Raw genomic sequence first — 27,274 nt, 5'->3', positions numbered from 1 at the left:
GAACCCTTTCGCACACCTCTGGAACACCTTTCAGCAGCCCGCTCCCCAGACACACCCGCGGCCCTGCCCAGCAGGCTCTGCTCACCCGCCGGTAAGCCCCACACAGCCCACCCCACTGGGCACAGCAGCGCTTGAGGAGGGGTGGCAGGGTCCCACTGGTCAGGGGGTGGGCTGTGCACCCACCAGCGGGAGGGACTCCGGCCCCTGGGTCTGAGAGCAGCCCCTAGCCCTGAACCTCTGAGGACCCCACTGGGCCCTCACTTCTGTGTGAGGTCCAGAGCTGCACGGCAGAGACTAAAGGGAGCTCGTAGGACGGAGCCCCTGGCGGAGGTGGTCTGCCAGACCCCAAACCAGAGCGGAGTGAAGCATCCAGCTCCTTTGCAAGCACTTCTTTCCTTTGCAAAGGAAAGAACAAAAATATTGGACCTTCCTTAGGGCGCCAGCCTTTGAAGCTGCTGGCTGCACCTCTCTTTCTTTTTAGTCTTGGGAGCAAGAAGCTCTTAATGCGTGACTCCCAGGCCTGCGGCTTGCCTGCCCCTCCTTCTGCCCCCCAGATGTCCTCGTTCACTCATTCACTTCTCCACCTGCTCCCGGCACCTGCTCGGGCGGCTCAGAGTCCATTTGTTGCCGTTAGTCCTGAGACATTGGAAGAGGCGAAAGGAAGAAAACCCGAGGAGTGGGAGAGGGCTACTGAGGGTCCAGCTTCTTCAGACAAGTGGGAGCAGGACCCAGGGGATCTGACTCCCAGGTGAACCCTTCACCGCAGGAGGGTTCGGGCCAGTTCTGCAGGCTCCCAGCCCCCTAACTGCAGCTCTGCATTGCCCCTGTTCCTCAAAATCAGCCCCCCCAGGTCCCCAACCCAGGTCAAGCAAGTCGTTCATCATTCTAGGGTAAACACCCCACTTACACTTGGCCCCACTGGGTCTGAGTTCTCCGAGGAAAACTGGCTTTAAGGGCATACCCCTTGGTGAGGCACAGCCCCCAGTCTGGGAAGATCAGGAGAGGGATTTCCCCCTGGATAGCTTCACATAGAGACGCTCTTCCCAGAGTCCCCCCCCCCCCCCCCCCGCCCTCCTAACTCTCTCCCAGGGCCCTGGCACTCAGAACCACTGCCTCCCTGCAGCACGGAGGCCAGCACACCTGCCTCCCCCACTGCCAGGATGGCCTTCCTGGGCAATTCCCAGGCCTGGCTGGCTGTTCTGAGTGTGCGTGTGTGTGGAACCCGGGGACACAGATGGACTCTTTACATCGAGGGTCCACTCAGGGATGGGCACAATTAAGCGGGTGTGTGCTACACAGTCCCAAACAGGCTGAGTCAGATCCAATGACCCCCCTGAGGGAACGGGGGCCAGCTCAGCACTGACTCCTTGGACTAGAGTGGCCGCCCTTCACTGGTCTCCTAGTCCACTCCCCTGCCTCCAAGTGAGCCCAGCTGTAACCTCACAGGCCTCCGGGTGTCTACCCTTAAATATCCATTTCAGGGATCCCATGAGCTTGATCAGGTCTCACTGCTGGAAAGTCCTTTTCAAAGTCCAGCCTCGATCTTTTTGCCAGAGCTTATTTCTTCATACCTGCACCGGTCCCTGTCCCCAGCAAGGAAAGCGGAGAGGGAGCGGGGAGCAAGCTCAGAGATGGGTGGACACTTGGGAGGGTGGCAGTGGTGACTCTAGGATGCCAGTCCCTAGAACAGCCAGAGGACAGAAGGCCAGTTCAAGGCAGCTCATGCTCCCCTCACATTGCTAATGGGGAAATTAGGCTGGGGTGAGGAAGGGGTAGGACATGTGGGCAATAGAAATAAAAGTAATATTGATAAGTGCCTGGGAGACCCACAGGACTACACTCCACACCCTACTCCTTCTGCTGTGAACAGGGTCCCCAGCTCAGAGCCCAGCTCCTCTGCTGCCCTCCATTCCCTCCCACCCACCTAGCCAGTCAGAGGCAGCCCTCTCGCTGTGCAGCTAGAGCGAAGGGAAAATCTCAAAGTGACCTTCCCATTCCTCAGAACGCAGCGACAGCCCAGGTAGGAACCTGTGATAACAACGCCAGGGTGGGTTGGCTGCCTGCACTGCTTCCGTGCCTGGCACAAGCGCGCATCGAAGAAACCCCCACACGCGCAGCTGGGCAGGGCTAAGGAAAGGTCAGCCTGGGTCACGATGACAGAATCACCCCAGACCTGCCCTTAACCCCACGCACGGACTCCTCACCCCCCTGCTCCTCAGATGTCCTGTCTTCTAAAAAGATTTTCTGCTTTTCCTCTCACCAGTCCTGGGAAATTTGGGAAGGACATGGCATGGGGAAAAGGGGCAAGGGGTGATGTAAGGGCAGATACAAGAAGGAAGAAGGTCAAGAAAGACAGAGTGAACTGCCTGAGTTTGCAGAGCAAGGAAGAGACCCCGCCAGAGCAATTGTAGTAGCAGGAGCAGTAACACGGTCGGAATCTGTTGCTCACTGACCAGGGCCAGGCGCCGGTCCAAGCCCTCCCACACATAAACCTGGGCACTGTGCAGGAGCCCACCTCTGCCCCCAGTATCGTCCTGTATAGCCAGGCCTAGCCACTGGGTGGAGATACCCAAGGACTTTCTTTTGTGTGAGCTCACTGTGGGGGGAACTGGGGTTCTGACGAGGGGTCCTGGAGAAGCCCAGGAAGGGGCACATGCCCTCCCGACAAAGTCCATTTCCCCTCTGCGCCCCCTTCCAGCTCTTCAGCTCTGCAAGACCTGTGGATCCCCTTGCCCCCAGACAGGCTGCCAAGCCTTGGGAATTGTCCATACACCCACCTCTACTACCCTTTGCTCTTCTCTTCCCTCCCTCTACTTCCCCGAAGTCCCCCAGCCCACCTCTGGGTCTCTCTGCCCTGCCTTCCCTCCACAGTGGGGAGCGGGCAGAAACACCCTTTTGTCCCTCAGTATTGTCCATGGCACCTGCTATTTATCCCTGCTCCGGTGGCGGATGGAGGTGCTGTTTGACGGGAGGCAGGGCTTGGTGAGACACACCTGGCGGTTGAGCACTTAGCTTTCTGCAGCAATGCTAACGATCATCGTTAGGCCAGCCTCTGTGTTTGTTTCACTGGGGATCAAGTCATCACGTCTACTATACCCCTCTCCGTTCCTGCTCCCTCTTTCGCCTTCCCGCCCTTAACGCAACACCACAGGCGCCCTCTCTGGGGGTTCCTGGAAGCCCCTGAACTCTCAGGGAACTGTCTAGGAGAGGCGGTGCCTCCCGCCTGCTGGCTCACCCTTTGCCACCTCTCCCAACCCCCTTTCCTCCCTGGCCTGAAGGACTGGCTCTGGATGAAGTAACCTCCTGTCGTCCTAAGCCCCACCCCACCTCAACCCCTATTCTTGGAATTAGGAAGTATGACCAGGGTACCTCCTCTGGGGACAGCCAGGAGTGGCCAGAACCAATGCTGGTGAACAGCCTGGAGAGATCTCAGAGGAGGTCTGAGGAGAAAGGGATCCCAGGGAAGGGGGTCAGGAGAAGCTTCACAGAAGAATGGGAAGGGGGCAGGAGGGAGGAGAAGAGGGAGGAGAGGGAAGGAGGAGGAGCCTAAGCCCGTCTTAAGGATGGGCAGGTGTAGAAAGGCAGAATGAGTCAGGGTACCGCAGGTAGGAAGGAAAGTGTGGGCAGAGCCCCAGAGGTAAAACTGAGCCAATCTTGTCTGGGGTGACTGGGAGGTGCCAGGGGCCCCGGCCAACAAATTTACCAAGTCCACCAAAGCAGGGCCGGACAGTGAGAGGACAACCATGCTAAATCTAGGGAGTTCGGGCTTGATCCTCCTGGAAATGAAGCAGCTGAGAGTTCCTGAGCAGGGGGCGTAGCGGTGTCAGGGAGTCAGCAGACTATTGCAATCGTGCAGGTGTGAGACGAGACCGGCAGGGCGCGGCAGGGGAGAGACGCTGGAAGAAAGCAGTGATGGGACTGATGAGTGATTGAACACAGGGGCTGGGGGCGGGGAGGGCAGGGACAGACTTGGGAGAAAAGTACCACTGAGGAAATGGAGAAATGGGGCTGGGGGAGGGGGGGGAGTGGGGGTTCAGCAGGGTCGGATGGTATCAATCCCCTCCCCACGGACACACTGCTGGAACTCAGAGCCTTGAAAGCTGCCAGGGAAGGGGCTTACGGGACCGCTGCCTGTCAGCTGGCACAGAATCCAGATTTCCCATCACCCTCCCAAGGGGCTCCCTTCTTCCGGGTCAGCCCTCTTTGAAAATTTTGGCTGTTCTTTTGCAAGTGGCCTGGAATAGACCCCCCCCCCCAACCCCAAACCATAACTCTCTCTCTGAAGCCAGGCCGGAGCTCTGGGCTCCTCCAGAGGGTCACGGTCCCCACTCGTTGCTCCCAAAGGGCTCTCCCAGCAAACCACCTGGGAAGCTAGACCCCTCCAGGCCACAGACAGGGTGGGAGCAAGGCCACCCTGCCTCATGGAGAGTGAAGGCCTGGAAGTCCCTGAACAGTCTCTCCCGGGGGGAAGGAAGCACTCTCCCTTCTTAATCACAGCACTCATCGCTGTCGCCATGTGCTGGGTGCCCTGGAAGGCCAGCCACCTCACACAAAGGAGCCCCTTGAGTCCTCACAGCAACCGCGGGGACTGTTATTGTCCCCACTTACATACAGATGAAGAAACCGAATCTCTGAGCGCAGGTCGCCGGCTCTGACACGTGTGCTGTTCTCCTTGCACCGCTCTGCCTCTCACCGCTCCCACTGGGATGTCTCACATGCCGTGGCTCCCACTCAGTCCGCCCTCGTCTTCTCCAAAACACCACTCACTGATTCACTCGACAAGTGTGTGTAACGTACACACTCAGCACCAGCATGGGGCTGGGCACAGGCGCTGTGGGTGGGTTCGACCTCACTTTTCCTCCAGTCGGGCTTTGCTGTGTAGCTTTGGTGGATTTCCAGCCTGTGCTTACAGCTCCGTGGGACCTGGGGGTCCCGCAACCAAATGAATGGAATGCACCGGCTCAACCATTATCGATTTTGGCACCATCTCACTATAACAACTCACATCTGCAGCGTTCTTTGCATTTTACACAACCTTCTTGTCCGTTACCTCACGTGACCCTCACAGAACCCTGAGAAATGGCTGCTGCCCCCGTTTCACTGACAAGGAACCTGACGCTCAGAGAGGTAATGCCACCCCTTGGACCTCACTGGCAAAGCCAGACCAGAGCCTCAGCTTCCAGGACCTTAGTTAACACACTGTCCACCTCTGCCCCATGTTCCCTCCCACAAAAGGCACCGACCGCTCTGCTCTGACAATCTTCCATGCACCCAGGTTCCCCCCTAGGAAGTGGGGCACAGCCCTACCCCTGAGCGGTTTCTTAATTTCAACCCCATCTCAAGTCTTTTGCCAGACTGGCCACCGCCACCCTACACCCTCCACTGCCCAAAAGTCAACCCTCCCTCTAAGCCTGCCCCATGGAGGTCCTCTGGGTGGCCTCCCCCAGCTCTGGAGGGCAGGGGACAGGAGGGCAGACCAGTGGTTGGAGGGGAGAGGAGAAAGGTTCACACAGGAACCTCCTCTCAACCCCCAGGGCCCAGTTGGGGGTCCACTTAGCTCTCCGGCTGGGGTCCTGCGACATCAGCAAGGTTGTGAGGAAATCACGGTGGAGAGAAACACCAGCACAGAGAGTAGGGCAAAGGTTAGGCACAGGGAGTGTGGGAGAGCCAGTAGGCGCAGACCATCCTGACTTCCCCAAACATACCACTGTCCCTCATTCCCGGAGAAACCTGTTGGTGAAGTCCTAGGCATCTCCTTCAAGAAGGAGCCTCCTTGAGGTCACTTTGGCCATCCCCTGCCTCTGGGCAGGCGGTTGTCCCTGTTTCTTCCAAACTGTCTGAATGGTATTAACCTTCCTGCCAGGAAAACTGAGGTCTGGGGAGATGGAGGAGCTCGCAGAGGCACCAGGGGCCTTGGGGGAAGCAAGGGATAGAACCAGCATGCTGAGGCCCAGCTGGGATCCCTGCCCTCCCACTCCCACCTTTTTTACTTTGACCTGGTGTTCAGCGGGGGTGACAGTGACGCCACGGGTACACAGTGCCAGGCACATGCAGGGCGCCAAGCAAAACAGCCAGGGCGAGTGTGTGCATCATCCGTGCCCGGGAAGGAAGGCCACCAAAAGCAGTGAGTCTGGTGGAAGGATCTGAAAGAAGGAAGGGAGGCACCTTCTGAGTGGGGCGGGGAAGACCAGCATAAAACCGCTGCAGTGAGCACTAGAGAGAGAAGGCCCAAGCTGGCGCTGAGGAGGGATGCCCCTCATCCTCCCCTTCTCTGCTTCCCCCAAAGCCTGTAAATGCCCCAGACATGAGCCAGCCCAGGCCCCGCTACGTGGTAGACAGAGCTGCATACTCTCTTACCCTCTTCGATGATGAGTTTGAGAAGAAGGACCGGACGTACCCACTGGGAGAGAAGCTTCACAATGCCTTCAGGTAATGCGACCCAGAGCCCAGGCTCCTCTCCTCCACTCCCCACCGAAATCCCGCCTGCACCAGGCACAGCTCCTGCACCGGCACCCCTGGGACAGAGCTGGGGAAAGCCCTGAGGGGGTGGTTCAGAACCCCGAATTGAAGCCACTACAACTTTATCTGTCCGGAGACTCCCAGGGAGCAAGGACCGTCACAGCTTCAGCCAGACCATCCCCAGCCCCCTGCATGAGATCTTGCCATGTCCTCAGTCCACTCAGGTCTCTCTTGGGCTCCTAAGGGACCTATGGATGGGCATGCCACAGCATGGGTGCCAGGGGGAACATCAGAGCCCTCACTTCAGTGTCCTGTCCCCTCCTTATGAAGAAGAATCTGGAACTACTACCACCCCATGCTCTCTGTCCCTCCCCTCCTAGATGCTCCTTCCTTCTCCCAGTCCACAAAAGGCCCAAAGGTGGCCCGTAAATTCCTGGGCTCTCCTGAAGGGTACCTACCAGAATGTGGTCCCACCAGCCCCTGGCTGCATCCGGCCTCAGATCTCTGGAACTGTGGTGGTGGGTAGTGAGACCTGTCCTCAAGTGAGGGGCTCCACGAAGTGACCTGTACCCACACTCCAGAAGCCTGAGGCTTGGAGGCTCCAAGCTTCCCCTTTCCCCTTCCCAGACTTCTGGCAGACCTCGCTCAGGCCTCGCTGTGGGCTGGCTCACACTTCCTCACTCCCTGGGGGAAACGGCTGATTCAGTGACCTGAATTGAGGTCACTGGCAATGGCTGAAGTGGAGATGCAGGTGGAACTGGTTCAGACTGGGGGAGTCACCCATTTCCATTTCCATCAAAAGTCCAGGCCCAGTCCTACCTCTCCTGGGAGGCTCCCTCTCTTCCCAGTTCCAGCTGAGGCCTCGGGTGCCCAGTGTCCGGGTGCTGCACCCACAGCTGTGTTCCTCGGACGGGTGGGCTCTGCCCACTCCGGTGCCCAATGAATTTAAGTTTGGGTTGTTTCTGTGCTGGAGGGGTAAGGGTATCTCCTGTTGTCCTGAAAGACTAGGATGATGAAAAAAAAACCACAAAGGGAGGTAGGGAACTACCAACTCCCACGAGGCTGGCATGAGAGCCTTGCACAGTGCCTGGCACACAGAAGCTATGCCAATAAATACTTGTTTAATGAATGAATGAATGAATGAATGAATGTCTAGAAAGCTAATCCCTCTGCTCACTTCCCTCTTGGCTCCTGGAGTCTCTGGATAGGTGTTTGGCCTCACTCCCCAGCTCTTCTCTCAGGCTTCAATTCAGCCTGTTTTGCTCAGTATATGGTAGGCTTGCACGTAAGGCTGGGCAGGTGCAAGCCTCTGAGTAGGTTGGTTTTCTTTCCCTAACCAGCTCTCCGTTCACGAGCCCAGTTTTCCCTACCGCAAACCAACCTGAGACAGTTCCTGCAGGGCTGGTTCTCTCTTAAGACAAGGCTTTGGAGATGCTTTAAGCTATTTACCACTAGTCTAACCCCCACCCACCATCCCAGAAATGGGAGAAGTACCCGCCCACCCCAGGGGAGACTAGGGAGTCACAGGCCAGTGGTGATGCTTTCCCAGAGTGTTGTTTGGGACAGGAAATCTGCACAGACTGTGCAGGGTGCAAAGCATTGCCTGTGTGGATTTCAGTCCTTGGTGAAGTCCAGAGGACCCAGTGTCAGGGAAACTATAGTTGAGCAACAGCAAAGAACAAGAATCGGCACTGGGCAGGCAAGGGGGCCTAATCAGAGCAGCCAGTGAGTCATCAGATGGGCCCAGAGTATTTGAGCTCCCTCAGCTGGGAGAAGAAAAGCAATGCCTCCCACCCTCTCCTAGTCATCAGTCCCCTAGCTGTCACCCTCGAGTTCATAGGCCCTTGTTCCTGCCACTCCCGAGTTTCTATGAAAGGACCTGGAGGTGTTCAACAAACAGGGCAGGGAGCAGCTCTCCCCACCCTGCATTGACCAATGAACAGCTGCCATTCCTCCATTCTCCGATGAGCAAACAGGGTAGGAAGCTGGTGCTGGAGTCCTCGCACACAAAGGACCGAAGGACCGCGGGTCTCGGAGGCGCACCTGCAGGGACAGCACAGCCTTCCTTCCGGGGGACGTTCTGAGAAAGACAGCAGCAGCCTCCACTCACACTGAGTTTCTTTCTTTCTATTTTTTTTGTATTGTTGGAATTTTTACAGTGAGAACATAGTAACTTTCCATAGAAGGTTAGCAGCAGGCTTATAACCTATTCTTTCTTTTTTTACCAAGGATCCTGGGGGGAAGGAAGGACCCCCACTCAGATCCCCTTGCAAACAATCTAGTAACCAGAGCTTTTAGTAAGCAAATGCGCGGTAGAAAGACAATGGTGAGTCTATATGAATAAAAAGCATTTAGCAGTAAAGTGTGGGGCAACAGTAGGTTTACCATTATGTAAATACAGTATTCGAAATACAGGGTTTATTCTTGTATTATTATTTACTAACTATTGTGTTATTTTCCATGAGAACAACTGTAAACCTACTTTTGCCCCACCCTATATGTACTCAGTGTGCCTAGAGAGTTTATCATGAATATACTTGGACAGGCTGAGTTTCAGTATCGGCTCATCCTTTCACTCATTCATTTAGTCAACAAATATTTACTAAGCGCCTCAATATCATGCACAAGCTACAGAAATGCGCGCAAGAGAGCCAGGCTGCTTACCCCCACAGGTTTGCCGTCCAGTGGGAGGGACGGAAGCTAGTCGTTGAACACGGGGCACACCCGGAGCCTGGACAAGGGGCCCAGGACTGTGTGCATCCAGACAGGAGCTCAGAGAAGCCTTTCATGGAAAGCGGCCGGTGGAGATGGGGGCTGGACGTCACACTTCGGAAGGTTAAGACCCGTGAAATCCATACCTTTAAGCCAAGTCTCGTAGGCTTCCCAGGCAACCAGCAGCAGCCGGAAGATCTCTGGTTAAGGCACAGGACATTCTGATGGCTCTCAAGAGAAAGTCCCTGCCTGTTCTCCTTGGTTTCCCTGCACACTGCCCAGTATGGGTGCTCAGCAAATTTTGAATGAATTTTGAATGAACGGATGACCAGCAACAGGGCATTATAATCCCCCGCCAACTCGGGGTGTCAAGCCGGGGCAGCGCTGACTGGAAATCTGCCCATTTCCCTCCAGATGTTCTTCGGCCAAGATCAAAACTGTGGTGTTTGGGCTGTTTCCCATACTCTCCTGGCTCCCCAAGTACAAAATCAGAGACTATATCATCCCCGACCTGCTTGGAGGCCTCAGCGGTGGGTCCATCCAGGTCCCACAAGGTGAGGGGCCCTCCTGGCCAGGCCTGCTCCTCTCCCACCCCCAATTTCTGTGACCTCTGAGACCCACCCTGCCCCTGAGCCCCACCCTCTCGTCTCCCACAGGCATGGCATTTGCTCTTCTGGCCAACCTCCCTGCAGTCAACGGCCTCTACTCCTCCTTCTTCCCTCTGCTGACCTACTTCTTCCTGGGGGGCATACACCAGATGGTGCCAGGTAAGACCCCTGCCCTCCCAGCAGGCAGAGTAACCTGGATCACAAGGACAGGTGGAGTGGAGAAGGGCTTCGGGTGATTTTCCTCCTACACTCTCCTCTAGTTGGCGCCGGTTGGCTCTGGTGGGACCGTCACTGTGTCCCTCCCAGGTCCTCTGTGACCTTGGAGAAACCACTTAGCGTCTGTGAGCTCGGTTAGCATTACCGGTTCTGCCTCCCTCCCTGGAATGTGGGGAAGACCTGGTGGAACAAAGTAAACCGTATACCATAAAGTGCTAAATAGTCATGAGACATTACAGTCTAACCCCCAGACTGGTCCCAGCAGGCCACCGCAGGGGCTAAGTGAGACAGAGAAGAAGGACCTGGTCACAGGGCCTGTCTCTGGGTCAGGTTCTGCTTGTATTTCCAAGCCCAATTCCTCACGTGTCCAGTGAAATACTGTTATAAACAGTTGCCATATTTTGCCATGTATAATGTGCACCCACAATTTTGGCCCAAACTTGCAGGGAAAAAATCTCTTGTTTTAACTTTTTAATTCAATTGTTGTATTTATTAAGTGAATTTGGTGATTTTTATATTTACATTTAGATACTTGGTTTTTGTATTATAAAGGAATTTTAGCATTTATTTTTGAACAGATTATGGTACAAGAAATCTTATGTAACAAATAATTACAAAACACAAGAACAGATACCAGGTGTTTCAGGTACTGCCCACATATAATGCACATCCTTATTTTGCCCTCAGAAATGTGGGCAAAAAAGTGTGTGTTATAGACGGCAAAATACAGTAAGATGAAAGCACCAGGAGAAGTGCAGAGCGAGGTTAGATGTGGGTGGCGATGCTGCAGAGCAGCCTTGGAGGCCAGGGGCTCCTTCCCCCTGGGGTGGGGGAGCAACCCTGGGCCCCCTGATGGTATCCGTGGGTTTAGTCCAAACCTCTGACTTGCTGGCTGGATGGGGCACCACAGGTACCTTTGCTGTTATCAGTATCCTGGTGGGTAACATCTGTCTGCAGCTGGCCCCCGAGTCAAAATTCCGGGTCTTCAACAATGCCACCAACGAGAGCTCCGTGGACACTGCGGCCATGGAGGCCGAGAGGCTGCGCGTGTCGGCGACACTAGCCTGCCTGACTGCTGTCATCCAGGTGAGGGCGACAGCCACATTACTGCCAGGGCCCCAGCCAGGAGGACAGCAGACCACCCCGCCGCTGACTCAAAGACCCAGCTCTGACGTTAAAGCTGATTTAGGGCTCCACCTCCCCACTCTTCCCCGTTTTCAGGGCCACCAGAGACCTGGAAGGGCCACTTCCGCCCTCCCCTCCCTCCAGCGGGCCCCTAAGACCAGCGTCCACACCTGCTAGAACCGTCCTGAATTCACAGCTGTCTCAAAGACTAGCTGCCTCTCTCCCCTCCCTTTGGGAGGTGGCTCCCTGCCAGCCCCGTCCTCTGGTCTCCTAGCATCTCTTGTCCCCCTCTCGCCCCCTCTGCTTGAGACACAGTGTCACCTGCACAGCAGGAACTTCTTTGCCACCACATGCAAAGGGCTTCGTGAAGAGAAGCACGGCCTGGCAGAATGCGAGAGCAGGAAGCAACCTCACAGACCACCTTCCATTTGTTCATTCATTCATTCGTTCACTTAGTTAATGTTTCTTAGCTACTCCACTGTGCCAGGAACCGGGCTAGGCTCTGGGGCCAAAAGATAAGTAAAAAAAGAGGCCCCATTCTCCTGAGGCTCTCAGTCCAGCAGAGGAAGTAGCCATGTCAACAGATAAATTTGTAGCCAGTGAGATAAGAAGCATAATAGGGCTATGTACAAATAGTTTGGGGAACACTCAACAGAGTTAGGAAAGGCCTCTCCTCAAAGAGAGGTGACTGATGTTTCAGCCAAGCCTTACAGGACAGCTAGAAGCGAACCAATAAGCAAATGAATAAGGCATGGAGGACGGTCCAGGCGCATAAAGCAGGCTCCCCAAGCACGGGGCCTCAGAGGGGCCGGCAGACCAGGAATAGCAAAGCCAGGACCTCGGTGGGTCTGAAGAGGGGGGGTACGGGGGCCTTTGGGGTGGGCCAGGGAGGAGGCTGGAAAGGTAGGCACGGACCAGACAAGGAAGTCTGAGGTCTGTCCCCTTCAGGTCCGATTGGCGATGTAAGGATCATTCGGACTATGGAGAAAATGATGAGTGGGAGGTGGATTAGTATCAAGGCAGAGAACCTTCCAGGAGACTCTGCAGAGACCAGGCAAGAGCACTGAGGGCCTAGACCAGTGGTGGCCATGGAGATGGGGTGGACTTCAGGAACACTTTGCCAGGAGCAAAATTAGCCGGGCTTGGCACGAGATGGGAAGATGGGACGTGGGAGGTGAGGGAGTAATGACTCGCACAGTATTGGTTGGCCAACCGGGCGGATGGCGGTGTCATCCACTGACAGAAGAAATACCGAGGGAGGGCCAGTTTCATTGACAGATGAGGAAACTAAAGCTAGAGAGGCGTGGTGACAAAGAGGCCGGTGTCCCAAAGGGACCAAAGTTCTGCTGGCACGGTAAAGGGCAGGACAAGGTCACAACAGACTCATTTCCCTGAAGCTGCTACTGCCCAGGGCCGCGTTGAACTCCAGCCCTAGGTTTAGACCAGGCAGCTGCCACACTGCTGTCCCTCTCGGTCATTCCACCCCTCAGATGGGCCTGGGCTTCATGCAGTTCGGCTTTGTGGCCATCTACCTCTCTGAGTCCTTCATCCGGGGCTTCATGACGGCCGCCGGCCTGCAGATCCTGATATCCGTGCTCAAGTACATCTTCGGGCTGACCATCCCCTCCTACTCGGGCCCCGGGGCCATCGTCCTGGTGAGTCCAAAGCTGTGGCCTGTGAGTGAGGAGGGACTCAAGCTGGCAACACAGCCGAGTTCACTGTTTTAATTAGTTGTGAGCTCCTCATCGTGAGATGCTCTCAGGCAGGGGCTGACTGGCCCCGCATTAGGAGAGAATGCTGAGGGAAGGCCACGCGTGACCTTGAGGACACAGTGAGGTTCTCTGTGGCTAATCCCTGCAGGAAGGAGAGGTGCCCTCTTCATCAGTTCCCCATTCCACTGCCTAGGAACTCCTCTCTTAAGTCTAGTCTCTGCCCCTCCCCCTTTAGCTTAAACTCCTTCTAGAGGAAGAGAAAGGGAATCAGCATTCCTGCCCCAGCCTGTGCGCCAGACACGCCCTTCGGAAGAGGGTCGTAGGAAATGGCACGGCGTTTGTGGCCAGGGTTGAAATTGCGCTTTGGTGTTCCTCCATGAGCTTTGGTGGTTACCCTTCATGGGGTCAGACGCCCAGGGTGGGGCAGGGTGGGAAGAAGGGGTGGGAGCCCACAGGCATGATGCTCTCTCCACCAGACCTTCATTGACATTTGCAAAAACCTCCCCCACACCAACATCGCCTCGCTCATCTTCGCCCTCATTAGCGGTGTGTTCCTGGTGCTGGTGAAGGAGCTCAACGCTCGCTACAGGCACAAGATCCGCTTCCCCATCCCTACGGAGATGATTGTGGTGAGGACCGCACGGGGCTGAGTGTGGAGGGCCGTGGGAGAAGGGCAGTGAGAAGAGAAACCCAGCTGCAGCCAGGGCCAGGGAGCCCCTACCCACCCTCACCCCCCTTCCACTGTCAGCCAGTCTGACAGGAAGTCAGGGGTGAATCCCTTCCATCCCCCTGAATATGGTTCCCATTATTCCTGCTCCATGGGGGTCTTCCCCCTCAAAGAGGCAGGCAAGTGGAAATTGGGTTCCCCAGAGAAAAGGGAGGCTTAGGAGAGACCCTTTCCCTAACCCCAACTTCGAACTGATCCCCATTCTCCACTTGGGGTTTGCAGGTGGTGGTGGCGACAGCTATCTCCGGGGGCTGCAAGATGCCCAGAAAGTATCACATGCAGATTGTGGGAGAGATCCAACAAGGGTGAGTCCAGGAGGCTGGAAAGCCTGGCACCAGCCCCACCCCACTCCCCGCCAAGGCCTGGGCTCAGAGGCCGAGCTGGGACGAACTCTGTGAAAGTACTTTACAAAGTCCATGACACTGAGCAGCTGTGAATACTGTACTTGTTATGGAGAAGAGCCTCACAAGGGGCCAGTGCTGGCTGTTTTATGAACAGTGAGTCTTAACTGCCCCACCCCCCCAAAGTCTCATTCAAGGGATGCTGCTAGATCAATGCCTCTCTGATAGCCTTCGCCTGGCTCTTCACCCTGTCCTAATGCATTGGCTTTTTTTATTCACGTGGGCAGAAAGCTATTAGGATGAAGCAAATTCATTAAACATCCACTCTGTGCCAGGCAGCAAGCTGGGCCTGGGAGGGGTCGGGCAAGGCTGTGCTGCAGAATTGGAGCAGATGTGGGGGTGCTCACAACACCAGGGGCTGGTAAGTGTGAAGAGTCCAGCATCTGGGCATGAACAAACAAGGCCCTGCCAGTGACTGGCTCCGTGACCTTGGACAAGCTAGGTCCTCCAAGCCTCAGATTCCTAGTTTGTCAACGGGAGTGATAGCCCTACAGCACTGTACTGAGGACTCAGATTGAAAGGGTAGCTCCCGTGAGACCCTGGCTCACAGTGGGGTCCGGCTGGTCCCCGGGGGTTGCTGAAGGACTCGGTGCCCTCCTTCTCCTCACACTCTTGGGCCCTGCCTCCTCTCTGGCTCCTCGGCAGGTTCCCTACTCCTGTGTTGCCTGTGGTCTCACAGTGGAAGGACATGGTTGGCACAGCCTTTGCCCTGGCCATTGTGGGCTACATCATCAACCTGGCTATGGGTCGGACCCTGGCTGGCAAGCACGGCTATGACGTGGATTCCAACCAGGTAGGTCCAGCTGCCCCTGGCAGGACCAAGCAGGATGGGCCAGGGCCCACCAAGGCCCAGTAAGACATATCTCAGGGCTCTGGGCTGAGGTTCAGAAGGCTGCCTGCCCCTGGGGTGAGGGTCTGTGACCCCAGAAGCTGACCTCTACTTGATTGGGAGTGTTTGGCTTTATAGCAGTAGATCAGATCCCAGGCCCAAGATCCAGCTTGCATGGCCGACTAGGTTTGCTCTTCGCCCTGCCACCCCACCCCCACACCATCATCAGCTGGTCCTACCCCTGTCCCCACAGGAGATGATCGCCCTGGGCTGCAGCAACTTTTTTGGCTCCTTCTTTAAAATCCATGTCATTTGTTGTGCTCTCTCTGTCACTCTGGCTGTGGATGGAGCTGGGAGCAAGTCCCAGGTGAGCGTTGTGCCAGGGGAGGAAGGGGGTAGGTGGGAATAGCACGGCTGCCCAAGAGAATCCTGGGAACCCACATGCCAGCAGGCTGCTCCTCCAGCCTTCCTCTCCCTTCCCTAGTCTCCTCTCCACCAAAGGCGTCTGTTGGAAATGAATCAGGAGCAATTCCCCCTATTCCCAACTCTTTCTCTGAACAGGTAGCAAGCCTGTGTGTATCTCTGGTGGTGATGATCACCATGCTGGTCCTGGGGTCCTATCTGTACCCTCTCCCCAAGGTAAGAGCCTAGCAAGAGCACAGAGGCCAGCAAAGACTCCAGTAAGAGCAACCCCTAAGAGTTACACAGCAATTCACAGATGACCAAGTGCTGTCATTGATGCACTCTGTCCTAATCTCAACCTGTGAAGTAGACAACACAGGTTTACTCTCCCCATTTTACAGGTGAGGGAGACTGGGGCTGAGAGAGTCTGAGTGATGTGCCCACAGAGGTACAGCTTGTAAGTTCAGGGCTGGTTCCAGACTCCAGCCTCCAGCCCTCCAGGTTGATTCCCCAGTCTCTAGGCATGGACCACGTGGGTATGAGAGAAGAGGGGAAGGGTGACAATGGGGTCAGGATGGGCCCCATGGCTCTCTCACCTGTGCTGTCTAATCCTCAGCCTCAGTGCGGAGATTGGGTGGGGCTGTGGGGGAAGTGCTCCGGAGCTGCAGCTCTGCCCTGCCAGGCTCCAGGGTCATGCGTTTTTATAGGAAGCGTAGGAAGAAGGAGACACTCCAGTGACAGGAACAATGTTCTGCTTCCCTAGTCTGTGCTAGGAGCCCTGATAGCTGTCAACCTCAAGAACTCCCTCAAGCAACTTGCCGACCCCTACTACCTGTGGAGGAAAAGCAAACTGGACTGTGTAGGTATTGGGTGGCCTCTGTGGACCTGTCTGAGCCCTGTCCCCTTCTCCACCCTCAAGCCCTGTCATGTCTCCTGGGACAGTCTCTCTGGTCCACTGCTTCCTAACCGGCATAGCCAAGTGCTAAGAGCTCAGGTTTTGGAATGAGACACCCCACGGTCAAATCCTAACTCAGATGCTATGGGCTCTATAGTCAGTAGCAAGTTCTTTAACCTCTCTGAGTCTCAGCTTCCTCACCAGGAAAAGGATGTTTTATACTCTCTACCCTACCTAGGGCTGCTTATGAGGAAGAAATGAGATAATACAAGAAAGAAGCACATTGTCCAAACTATATCTAACTCTCAATAAAACTTAACTATTATTTTTTTTTATGTATAGCTGTAAAAAAAGCCAAAAATAAAGTTTTTTGAAGGAAGGAAGGAAGGGAAAGGAAGGAAGGAAGGAAGGAAGGGGAGGGAGGAAGGAAAGGAAAGGCAAGGAAAGGAAAGGAAAGGAAAGGACAGGAAAGGAAAGGAAAGGAAAGGAAAGGAAAGGAAAGGAAAGGAAAGGAAAGGAAGAAAGGAAAGGAAAGGAAGGAAAGGAAAGGATCCTAGACCATAAGCCAGCAGAGCAGGGTCTTAAGCGAGCTACCAGGCTTCTCTGGAGCTCTATGTCGCCATCCGTAGTGGGGATGACAGTGGTGGTGGCACCACACGTGATTCTGAAGATTAAATGACATCATCATGGGGAAGCACCGTGTGACCACAGAGCACTCTGCAAACATGACTGAAGTGTTGATTGGTCACGTTCTCACCACATCTCCCAGTGGACAACAGTGAGGAAGCTGCCACACCTTGACGACACTGCACTATCCCCACTTAAGCCCCACTGTAATCTACACAGAAGGACTTACCACCTTTCGAGACCATGAAACCAAGGCTCAGAGAGGTTGCTAAGCTGCTCCCAGAGGCTGCAGAGGGAGTGAGTGGTAGAGCCAGGCTGGAACTCCGAGTGTTGGGCTCCAAACCTCTGGGCTGCGCGGTCTCCTCGGGGACCCGGAGAAGTGAGTGGTCCACTTGGAGTCCCCAACGAGGAGAGCCATGAGGGAAACGGCGTCCCGCTTCCCAGCCCACAGACCTGCTTTTCCCCACCCACCAGTCTCTGGCCGTGGCAATTAGTCCCCAAAACTCACACAGTGCTTTGGGTCTCCATCTGGTCCTCACAACTCTCTGGAGGAATCGGGCAGATTTATTTCCTTTAGAGAAATTTGGGGAACTCTAAAGGACCATAGAGGTCAACTACCAAAATTGAATCCAATCCTGCCCCCCACCCACCAGGCCGCAGGCCACTAGGCCAGGGAGCACCCCTAAGCCCGCGTTGGGAATCACGGCCGAGGGGCAGATGGAGAGAGGGAACTCATGTTTATTGGGAGCCCTCCGGGTACCCATCAGTGGGCTTGGGTCCCTACGTTTTTTAACTTGTTAGTCCTTTCATGAAGCAAACATTATTATTCCCCCTTTGTGGATCAGGCAACTAAGGCTCATGTTGCCAGGAAGTAAGAGAACGAATCTTGGAACTCAGGCCTGACCCAAGACTCTGGCCATTATCGTTATGCCCTCCAAGACCTGTGTGTGCTGGGCTTGTCTGTTAAGTACCAGACAAGATCAGTGACCCACATGCCATCTAGGGGAAATGGGAAAACGTAACCAAAGCACAAAAACATAGAACAGCGCAAAAATGGCATGCAAATGGATGGGTGGGTCTGGGTTGTGCTAGCAGAGAATGGCCTTGGCTAATCCAGGAAGACTTCCTGAAAGAGGCAGTTTTCTTCCCAGGCCTGCTTTGACATCTCTCTCCCTCACAGTGTGTCTGGGTGGTGAGCTTCCTCTCCTCCTTCTTTTTGAGCCTGCCTTATGGTGTGGCAGTGGGTGTCGCCTTCTCCGTCCTGGTTGTGGTCTTCCAGACCCAGTTGTAAGTAACAGCCCCTCCCCCAAGACACAATGGGGGGTCCCCAGGACCAGCCTGCCAAGGGCTCCCATGCTGAGGCCTGGCCCAGCTCACCTTGCTCTGCCACCCTCTGGGCCTGGCACTGGAGGCACTGCCAGGTCTGAGGAAGCCCAGCCCAGACAGGACTGGGCTGTCTCTGGGCTGGGCTGTCCCACACCCTGAAAACACCAAGTAAGCCATCATGGTCTTGGAGGGCTGGGGGGCCAGAGAAAGTAGAGGAAGAGCAGATGAGTAAGACTCAGTGTTCCTCTAAAGGCGCTGCCGGACACCAGACCAAATGGGACCCCACCCCATGTTCTTCCTATAAAGAGATTAAGCAGAACAGCCCAGGGGCTCCAGGCCAGGGTAGGAAGGATGCTGAATGTTAGGGAAACCCTGCCTTCTCTTCTTGAGAACTCAAGAGCAGGAAATAGTGACTTTCAGGGCACTTAAGCTTGTCACCATGTGCACCTCCACTCCGTCTGCCCGCTGAGCCCCTGTCTGGGAGCTCTGTCGAGGGCCTGTCCCCTCTCTGGTTACAGCTCAGCCAGCAGGCATGCATCTCCAGTGCAGAAAGACACACACAACAAGCACAGGGGTGAGGCAAGGACCCCCTCCTGCCCTGCCTTAGCCCCGCCTCCACCTCAGCTCCCACTAGGTCCGTTTGCTCTTGGCATCCACTCAGGTGCTTTTCTTCTTCTTCATCCAGTCGAAATGGCTACGCTTTGGCCCAGGTCATGGACATGGACATTTATGTGAATCCCAGGACCTACAATAGGGTGGGTAATCCAAGCTCACGGCCTTTCTCTTTTACCCTGCCCCACCCCAAATAAAAGAGGGCTTAAAAAACACATCAATAAAGACATTCCTGCTACCTGAACTCAGTCTCCCTGTCACAGGTCCAGGAAGTCCAGGGGATCAAGATTGTCACTTACTGCTCTCCTCTCTACTTTGCCAACTCAGAGATCTTCAGGCAAAAGGTCATTGCCAAGGTAAGTCTCAGTCCTCTGGTGACCAGGAAGGCTGGACAAAGAGTGGCCAGCAGGCGGAGGAAAGAAAGCTGGGAGCCAAGGGCAGGTCTCCTCCAGAGAGGCTCCAGCCAAGCCTGCTATTGGTTCTTCCCCGCAGACAGGCGTGGATCCCCAGAAAGTACTGCTGGCCAAGCAGAAATACCTCAAGAAGCAGAAGAAGGGGAGAGCAATGCCCACGCAACAGAGGAAGTCTCTGTTTATGAAGACCAAGGTGAACTGAGGCTAGGAACAGCCTGTACCCTCTCTGATCTTGCGTCCTCGAGCCCCTCCCCCAAGCACCCTTCAAGGCAAAGATAAAAGTCTCTGTGGACATTGCTTGGCAGCCACTCACCCTCTTATCCTTGGGTGAGGGGATGCCAACCCCCACGTCCCCCAGTTCTCTGTGTAAGATAAGATATGGCCCATGGACTTACCAACAACCCCAGGAGGAGAGCAGCAGTGAATTTCCTGGGGTACCCAGCCAACCCACAGCAGCACGGTGGAGGTGGGTGTGGGAGTTATAGGGAGAAACAGGCACGGACAAATGCAAAAAAGAGCTGAATTATTTCCAAAGGTTTGTGGCCTGGGTGCCTCTCGTGGAGGGTCCTCTAATTTTGTCCGGGTTGTGAGGGACCAAGCTGCAGGCCCTGCTCGAGGAAAGGGCCTTGGGAGAGGCCTCTCCCGTGAGGACTTCAGGGCTGGCATCCATCATGATCAGACTCAGTGGTTCTCCCACACCTGAGGCTCCTCAGCCCCGCCTGAGCCACAGCAAAGTCTAGTTCAGTTTGCTGACCAACCCCCCCCCCCACCCTCCAGACTGTCTCCCTGCAGGAGCTCCAGCAGGACTTTGAGATCCCTTCCCCAACCGACCCCAACAACAACCAGACACCTGCTAATGGTGCCAGCGTCTCCTACATCACCTTCAGTCCTGACAGCCCCCCAGCTTCCCAATGCGAGCCACCAGCCCCTGCTGAGACCTCCAGTGAGCCCACTGACATGCTGCCCAGTGTCCCACCCTTCATCACCTTCCACACCCTCATCCTCGACATGAGTGGGGTCAGCTTTGTGGATCTGATGGGCATCAAAGCCTTGGCCAAGGTGAGGCCCTCGGGCAGAGAGAGCGCCGGTTGCCCCCCATGCACACCCTCACCCCTGCTCGACCACACTCCCTTTTCTTGGAGCACTTATTGTGACAAGCTGAGGGACGGCACATGCCAAGGAGACTCAAGGTCCCTAAAGATCCCTTTTTCCCAGACGTGACCAGGACAAGATGCTCCGTGCAGAGCAGGCCCAGAGAGCCCAAGACAATGAGTGGCTGGGCAGGGAGGCCAGAGGCCCAGACTCTGCTATCCCATCCGCCCTTCACACCCCTGGCTAGCAGAAGTTCCCTCTCAGGCCACCAGGAACCACCCCAGGGTCCTCTGAGTAGAGTCTGGCGTGGCCCTGTTTCATGGTCTGCTGCTCCTTCCCACACTCACCCAGACCCTCCGGCATCAGCTGGTTCCTGCCAGCTGAGAAGGGAGGAAATAATACCCGTGCCCCACATCCTCAGCCAAACAGGCAGCTCACGGGACCCCTTGAATAAATGAATTCATCTGACAGCTTTTCGGCGACCATCTCCAAGGGCTGAGTCAGCCGACCCCAGAGCTGGCTCAGATGAGGAGAATGGAGGGGAACAGAGAGTGTAAGGGCTGACGTCACCATGGCCAGGTTCGCAGAAGCTCCATCCCCAGCTGGGGGCTCTGACGGCTTCCCTGGCCTGGACCCGAAGCTCTAGCCTCCCCAGGCCTTGGGCCTCCCTTGCAGCTTTTGCCCAAAGCCACAGAGTCGGGAAACAGGTGGAGTCTGGGAATCTAAGCTACTGAAGGAGAAGATCTGGCCCCATCAGAAGGGGCCATGGTGACTCGAAGTGCTCGCCTCCTTGGCAAAGCCCCACTTCCTCCCGGCTTTTCAGAGAAGCTGCCGGCCAACACTCCAGTAGAAGTGGTGTGCTTTGCTGCCATTTTTACCTTTGGCTGCCAGGGCTCTCAGGGCTGCTTATTTGTTTGGCTTCCCCTCTGAAGTGGGTTTTGTGAGTCACTTTCGAGACCACTCAGAACATTCCTTTCCTTTTGTTTCCCTGCCCTGATGCCTGCAGCTGAGCTCCACCTATGGGAAGATCGGTGTGAAGGTCTTCTTGGTGAACATTCACGGTAAGAGAGGCAGGACGTTTAGGAGATGAAAAGGCCAGTGAGGGGGTGAGGTGGGAGCACGTTGGAGGGATGATGAACAGTGAAGGTGGCGAAAATGAGAGCACCCATGTACTCCCCCAAACTACTGCCTGCTCATGAGAGCTTTGGACACAAGTCAGAAGAGACTGCGGCCAGACCGCACAGACACCCCAGGGATCTCGGTAGCAGGGTGGGAGACCGTGGGGCTAAGGAAGGACAGCTAGGATTCTAATTTGCCCCACCACTAATTTGCCATATACCTTTGGCCAAGTCACTTTATGTGTCTGGGGATCAACTGTCGCCTATGTAAAATGAGGGGACTGATTAGATAAATGTGGGGAGGGGTCTTCTCTGCATCTGAAATTTGATGAATAATAAAACACACACATGCTGTTACTACCCAGGAAACGTAGATACGCAGTTTTCAATGCACGCAGTCTGCAAAGGGCATGTACACACAGCCAGAGGGCGTGTCCACATTACAGTGGACTTCCACATTGTTAACGCACACATCGAGCACAGGGACGTGGACACACAGCAAGTACACACAGACAGGCAAGCGAACATGAAGGGAACGTATTCGCACAGCCTGCTCCCCACAGAGGCTGAGCCCTTCCAGGGGGCCTGCCCAGCTTCAGAACCGGCCTGAGCACACCCCGGGCTGATCAAGGCCCTGCTCTGGGAGAGAGAATCCGTGACAGCACGACCACTGCGCATGCGCTCCAGAGTTAGACTCAGAGGGTTCCTCCCACCCCACTGACACTCCCCTGGAAATCGGCTCTAGGATTCGGTAGGAGTAAGAGCTGTGCCACACACTGAAGTTGCAGGGGAGTTCTAGGTAAGCAGAAGGAAGGACGGACCCTCAGAGGATAGAACTGGCAGCAGCCTCCTCATGAACATTTTTAGCCTTTCTCTCTCCAATGGCCACAAAGTACTGACTCCTCCAAACTGCTTCCTTGTGCCTAGGTTGAAGGTTGAGCATCTCCAAGCTCATGTTGCCCTCTGCTGTCCAGAATTGGTATTGCAAAGCCAATGCCACTGCCCTTGGAGGCCAGGAGAGCAACTTTCTCCTACCCTCTCACCAACCTCTCCCACCCCCGGCTCCAGTCCAATGGCTGTTATCCTTCCTCCTTCCAGCCCAGGTGTACAGCGACATTAGTCATGGGGGCGTCTTTGAGGATGGGTGTCTAGAACGCGACCACGTCTTTCCCAGCATACATGATGCAGTCCTCTTTGCCCAGGCAAATGCCAGAGAAGCGTCCCCAGGACGTGACTTCCAGGAGGTAAGGTCTGGGCGCCTGGGGAATCGGAGGCCCCAGGACACTGAACTGGCAGGACCAGGGGACATTAGAAGAACACAGGAGAAGTTTAGTGCTCCAAAACCAGTCCTGAATCTGCTTCCTTACCTGTGGAACTGGCACGCTAAACTAGCATTACCTACTTCAAAGCGTTTTTCTTTTGTTTCGGTTTAGGAAGGACTGATAGTTGTATCTTGTATGGTACTTGAAAGCACTTTTGTATATTGTAAAATCTTTCATTAATATTAGTGTCCAGATAAGAACAAAAACAAAAAGAAAGAAATGGAAAAAAATATGTCCAGGCCCACGGATACTCCAAGCTACTCGGTGAGGCCCGTGCTGCGGTCTGGCTCACCCTGCCCCCTCCACTCCAGATCAGGCTGGGCAGTGGGGGCGGGGGCGGGGATAAGCATGCCTGTTTTAATTTAACGGAGCTTGGAGATTTCAGGCTGGTGATGAACGAAGAGATTGAATCTGAGTCTTGTCTCAGTTTCTTGACAGTTAATTTACTAGCTCAGTAAATAGTATGCAAATGAGCTACAAATAACACTGTCTAGGACTTCACAAAGCTGGGGAGACAGGAAAAGCCCACCCCACTGGGGTTCCTGCCCAGGCCTTCCCTGCAACCGGCCACCTCCCAGTGTCCCCTCCCAGCTCAGCCACTGTCCTTGGCCTCCCAAGATTCTGTGTCCCAGCCCTGGATAAAACCCTCCCTGCCATCTATGGGTCATGGGAAAGCCTTTTCTGGCCGGAGAGCAACCATTTGCTCTTTGCTTTAAGAGACGGATGAAGGTGAAGCCATCTGTTCTAAGTGCTGAAAGACTGCCCGGGACACGCGGGAGCTTGGCTCCGCCCCTGACACACAGAGGGAACCCATGCAGGGGCATGACTCATGACCCTTGTCCACGCGGCAGGAAGAGGGAGACTCTGGAAGAATCCTCATTAGTTGTTGTACAAATGATGTCCAGTTATTACACTTTGTGTATTTAAAATAATTTAAATTATATGTAATATATTTACATATCACAGAATACATTCATATATATAGATTACACCACACCTTTTCAACAGCATGGCGAGTAGAAAGCCAGCAGAGAGTTTGATTACCCTACTTTTACAAATGAGGAAACAGAGGGAAATAGATTCTTCGAGGTCAGGCACCTGGCAATCTGTCGCTGTAAGCCAGGTAAACCTTCCCTGCCTCTAAAATGCCCACAGCTGGCAGACCCTGGTGCACGCCTGCCTGGTGCAGCAGGGAAGACCACAGCAGTGCAGTACTTTGTGAAGCAGGGAAGGGAGGGGAGGGGAGGGGAGGGGAGGGGAGGGGAGCAGTTCTGCGTCAGGAAACATGGCGGCCATCCAAAGCCTGCTGTTTGCACCAGACTTCGTCGTTCAATCATGGAGCTCATTCTGCACCGGTTTTTTCCCTTTAGGCTCCAATGGACCCTGAGATCTCCTTATACGGTTCGGAGGAGAGTGCTAGCTACTGGGATTTAGAACAGGTAAGCTTAGGGGCAGGGGGTGGGGCAAGAAGGTGAGACCCTCTCAAATCCAAGGTGTTCAATGGGATCTCTCACATTCAGGCCAGAACAGTCACCTTGAAGTCAACAGCATTTCTTTCTCATCTTTCTTTTAATAGCAGATCTTAATTCTTCTCACTCCCTGAAAGGCATGGAGATGGGGGGGGGGGGCATCTATTCTTAACTCTCCAACACATCAACCACATGATCCTGGGCAAGCCACACAACAACACCAGGCCTCAGTTTTTGTCACTGCAGAATAAGGGGAATGTGAGTAAGACCTGGCCTGTCCACCTCACAAGACGAGCAGGGGATTCCTTTGTTCTTTCATTAATTCAGCAGATATTTATGGGGTGCCTACTGCTTGCCCACAGTTCCAGCCAAGGTGGGCATATGGCCATGAGCAAAACCAAGACCCCTGCCCTTAGGAAATTCAAGTCCTGGCAGGGTCAGATGGATTCTGAGGATGCAGATTCTAGTGGGACACATACTACTGCAGTGGCCAGGCCTTAAAAGCTAAAAGCTCTGCAGATGGGAGGGGTTAATATCCCCACAGGGCCTTGTGGTCCCGACATGAAGAGTAGCACTACCTCAATGACCCTAATTAACAGAAACCAGATAGAAATAACATCGAACTTTATGCTTCTTCTCATTCTTTGTGGGCTTAAGTTTGATGACCCCTGATATGCCTCTGGGCATGCTGATGGCACCTAGGAGACATTAAGAAATGCAGCTAGAGCCACAAGGGTTTGGCAGACTGATTTCTAGGCCCCCATGGAATCTTCAGAATGTTCCAAACTCCTGGGCAAGACCAAAATAGTTTATCAGAGCCAGAAAGGACTGTCGATCTTATCTGATCTCAGCCCTCATTTTACCTAGTAATGGGAGTGAAGCCACAAAAGGGGAGGGATGTGTGGAAGGTCACACCAAGGACAGTCCAAATTAGAGTCCAGGCATCTTCTCCTGTCACTTCTGGACCTATTCTCCTCTTAGGCTGACCCTGCCTCTCCCTTATTCTCATACAGTCACACACACTCATGCACACTCACATACACATTCATATGTACACTCCAACCCTCACACACTCACACACTCACTGACAATGCTACTTTCTGGCCAGGGGTCCATAAGGGTACCTCTTAGTTGCAGCCCTCTGAACCCAGCAGGTCTAGTGCAGCTCCTTCAACTCCCCTCTCCTTCCCCACAGGAGATGTTTGGGAGCATGTTTCACACAGAGACTCTGACCGCCCTGTGAGGACCCGGCAGTTCCCATGCTGCCTCCAGAGTGCATGGCACCTGGGACTTCGTGAAGGATGAGCCTGGGAAGGCCGCAGACGGCAGGTACAGGAGAGTACTTCACCAGGACCTTGGCTCCTCTCTATTCTCCTCCTCTCAAGTTCCCCCACCTCCCTCCTGGCACCTCTAGAGTGAGGCAATCTCAGAAGCAGGAAAAGCCACCTCTTTACCCTTCGCTGACCTCCATGGCCCTGGCCAGCAAGCGTCCTGTTTCCTCCCCATGGCAACTGATGGGAGCCCCTGACTGCTGGGCTTGAAGCATGAGCCAAGCACAGACGGGAAAAGTGCAACTACTGACTTAGAGTGCAAGTTTCCAAAGTGTCCTTGGGCCCGCATGGCTTGGTGTCAAATGGTGTCGAGCTATCACAAGACACAGGGACAAACTTGGCTTAGGACTCTGTTGCTTGCCCCCTCCAGCTGCCCCAACTCTGCTCCTGGTAGCTCTGCCCCTCTGGAACCATGTGCTCCCCACAACCCAGGCATCTCTGTCTTGGGGACTATGTCACTTCCTCCTCGTCTCCAGGCAGCTGGGACCTCCATGCTATTCAACACATCAGACTCGGGCCTGGGGAGTATCCAAAGCCCTCAGGGCCAGCAGAGCTACCTCTCCAGGGGTAGTCCACCAAGGATCTGCCCCAGCTTCCTGACACATCATCACTCCCCCTGCCCTCGGGGGCTGCTTCCTTCCACTTGAGATGGTAGGAACCCGGAAGGGAGAGGAGGGTAGCTGGCCAAACCTCTGGCAACCTAGCAACAGGTACAAGTTATTCTGCACAAAAGTTTTGGGGAGTCCCTCTTTGTATCAGAGATGGGGGTGGGGACACTAGTGCCAATTTAGGGCAACTGGTGGGCCCTCAGGGGGCCCGGACAGTCCCCCTGACCTCACAGCCCATCAAGGAAATGTCTCCCCCACTTGAGAAATCTCCTTTGTCCTTCTTCACTTGGCAAAGAGCCAATGCATCTAACCCTCCCTTATCTGCTTGGGGCTTGAATCCCTCATTCAGGCAAGGGAACATGCCCCCCGAAGGCTGGCCACACCCCCCAACCAGGCACAGCTCATGGAGAAGGGCTGACGCAGTTTGGATCTCCCTCCACAGGGATTCCTTCACACACTCAGGACCTGCAGCCGCCTCCTTCTAGGAAAGCTGAGAATGGGGATTAAGTGCTCTATGTACATAGGGAGGTAACTAGAGGAACCCCACAGTGACTTGAAAATAAATAGGTCCCGTGTGCAAGTGTTTGGGAAAATGGCCATGCACGTGCACAGAACACCTCTTGGCCTCTCCCCGCTGCTTCTCCCAGGCTCCTTAGACTCAATGACCCCTGCCCGACAGGTTGGGCTGGCCCAGCCTGGAAAAGCTCCCCAATTCCTAACTTCAGCCTGAGCTGCATTGTGTGTCTGTGTGCTAAGTGAGCCGGTCAGCTAGCGAGTCTCCTCCGAGTTAAAGGAGGGGTGCTGGCGAGGAGCCGGCAGATTCTTGGCACACGAGCATCGCTTCTCTGTGAATTCATTATGCCATCTGGCTGCCCGTGGGACTCAGAACTTGGAAGGCAGAAGAAAATGTTATCTGGGATTCACCATGCCCAGCACCCACGGTGCCAAATTCCAGGAAGACAGGACCTTAGCCAAATGGCAACTCACCCTCCCCTACTTCACCTCCTTCAAAGCCTAGCTCCGGCCTACTAGGTGGGGAAAGAGCACAGTCTCAGGACATTCCAAGGCAAGAGGTCCCCCTTGAACCAAGTGTTTCTATCCGTCGAGGACTCAGTGAAGTCACCGTGACCCACCAGGCTGGCCCCAGGCTTGAAGAGGATGGCTGACTCACAATGGCCTGCAGCGGGCCTTGGGGAGTGACCCTGCAACGTGTCCAGTGGTATACGTACTCACAGGGGCCACAGTGGAGGTGAGATTAGAAACACATGGG

General features: G+C 54.8%; 1 protein-coding gene across 1 annotated transcript; it reads left to right on the top strand.

The window, feature by feature from the left end:
* On the top strand, positions 1–27,274 carry SLC26A9 (solute carrier family 26 member 9). Its single transcript, XM_028530777.2, has 21 exons — positions 1–91; positions 6,287–6,429; positions 9,586–9,725; positions 9,828–9,938; positions 10,906–11,081; positions 12,611–12,775; positions 13,309–13,461; positions 13,782–13,864; positions 14,606–14,753; positions 15,043–15,156; positions 15,351–15,428; positions 15,955–16,050; positions 17,894–18,000; positions 18,725–18,794; positions 18,915–19,007; positions 19,144–19,257; positions 19,842–20,123; positions 21,163–21,217; positions 22,373–22,518; positions 23,967–24,035; positions 25,261–27,274. The coding sequence occupies exons 2-21, from the start codon at positions 6,305–6,307 to the stop codon at positions 25,306–25,308; spliced, it is 2,373 nt and encodes a 790-aa protein (XP_028386578.1). The 5' UTR covers positions 1–91; positions 6,287–6,304; the 3' UTR covers positions 25,309–27,274.

Source organism: Phyllostomus discolor, chromosome 14 (genome assembly GCF_004126475.2).
Source record: "Phyllostomus discolor isolate MPI-MPIP mPhyDis1 chromosome 14, mPhyDis1.pri.v3, whole genome shotgun sequence".
Classification (NCBI taxonomy): Eukaryota; Metazoa; Chordata; class Mammalia; order Chiroptera; family Phyllostomidae; genus Phyllostomus; species Phyllostomus discolor.
The sequence above is the reverse complement of the archived record's forward strand: the minus strand, read 5'-3'. Positions and strand labels throughout refer to the sequence as shown.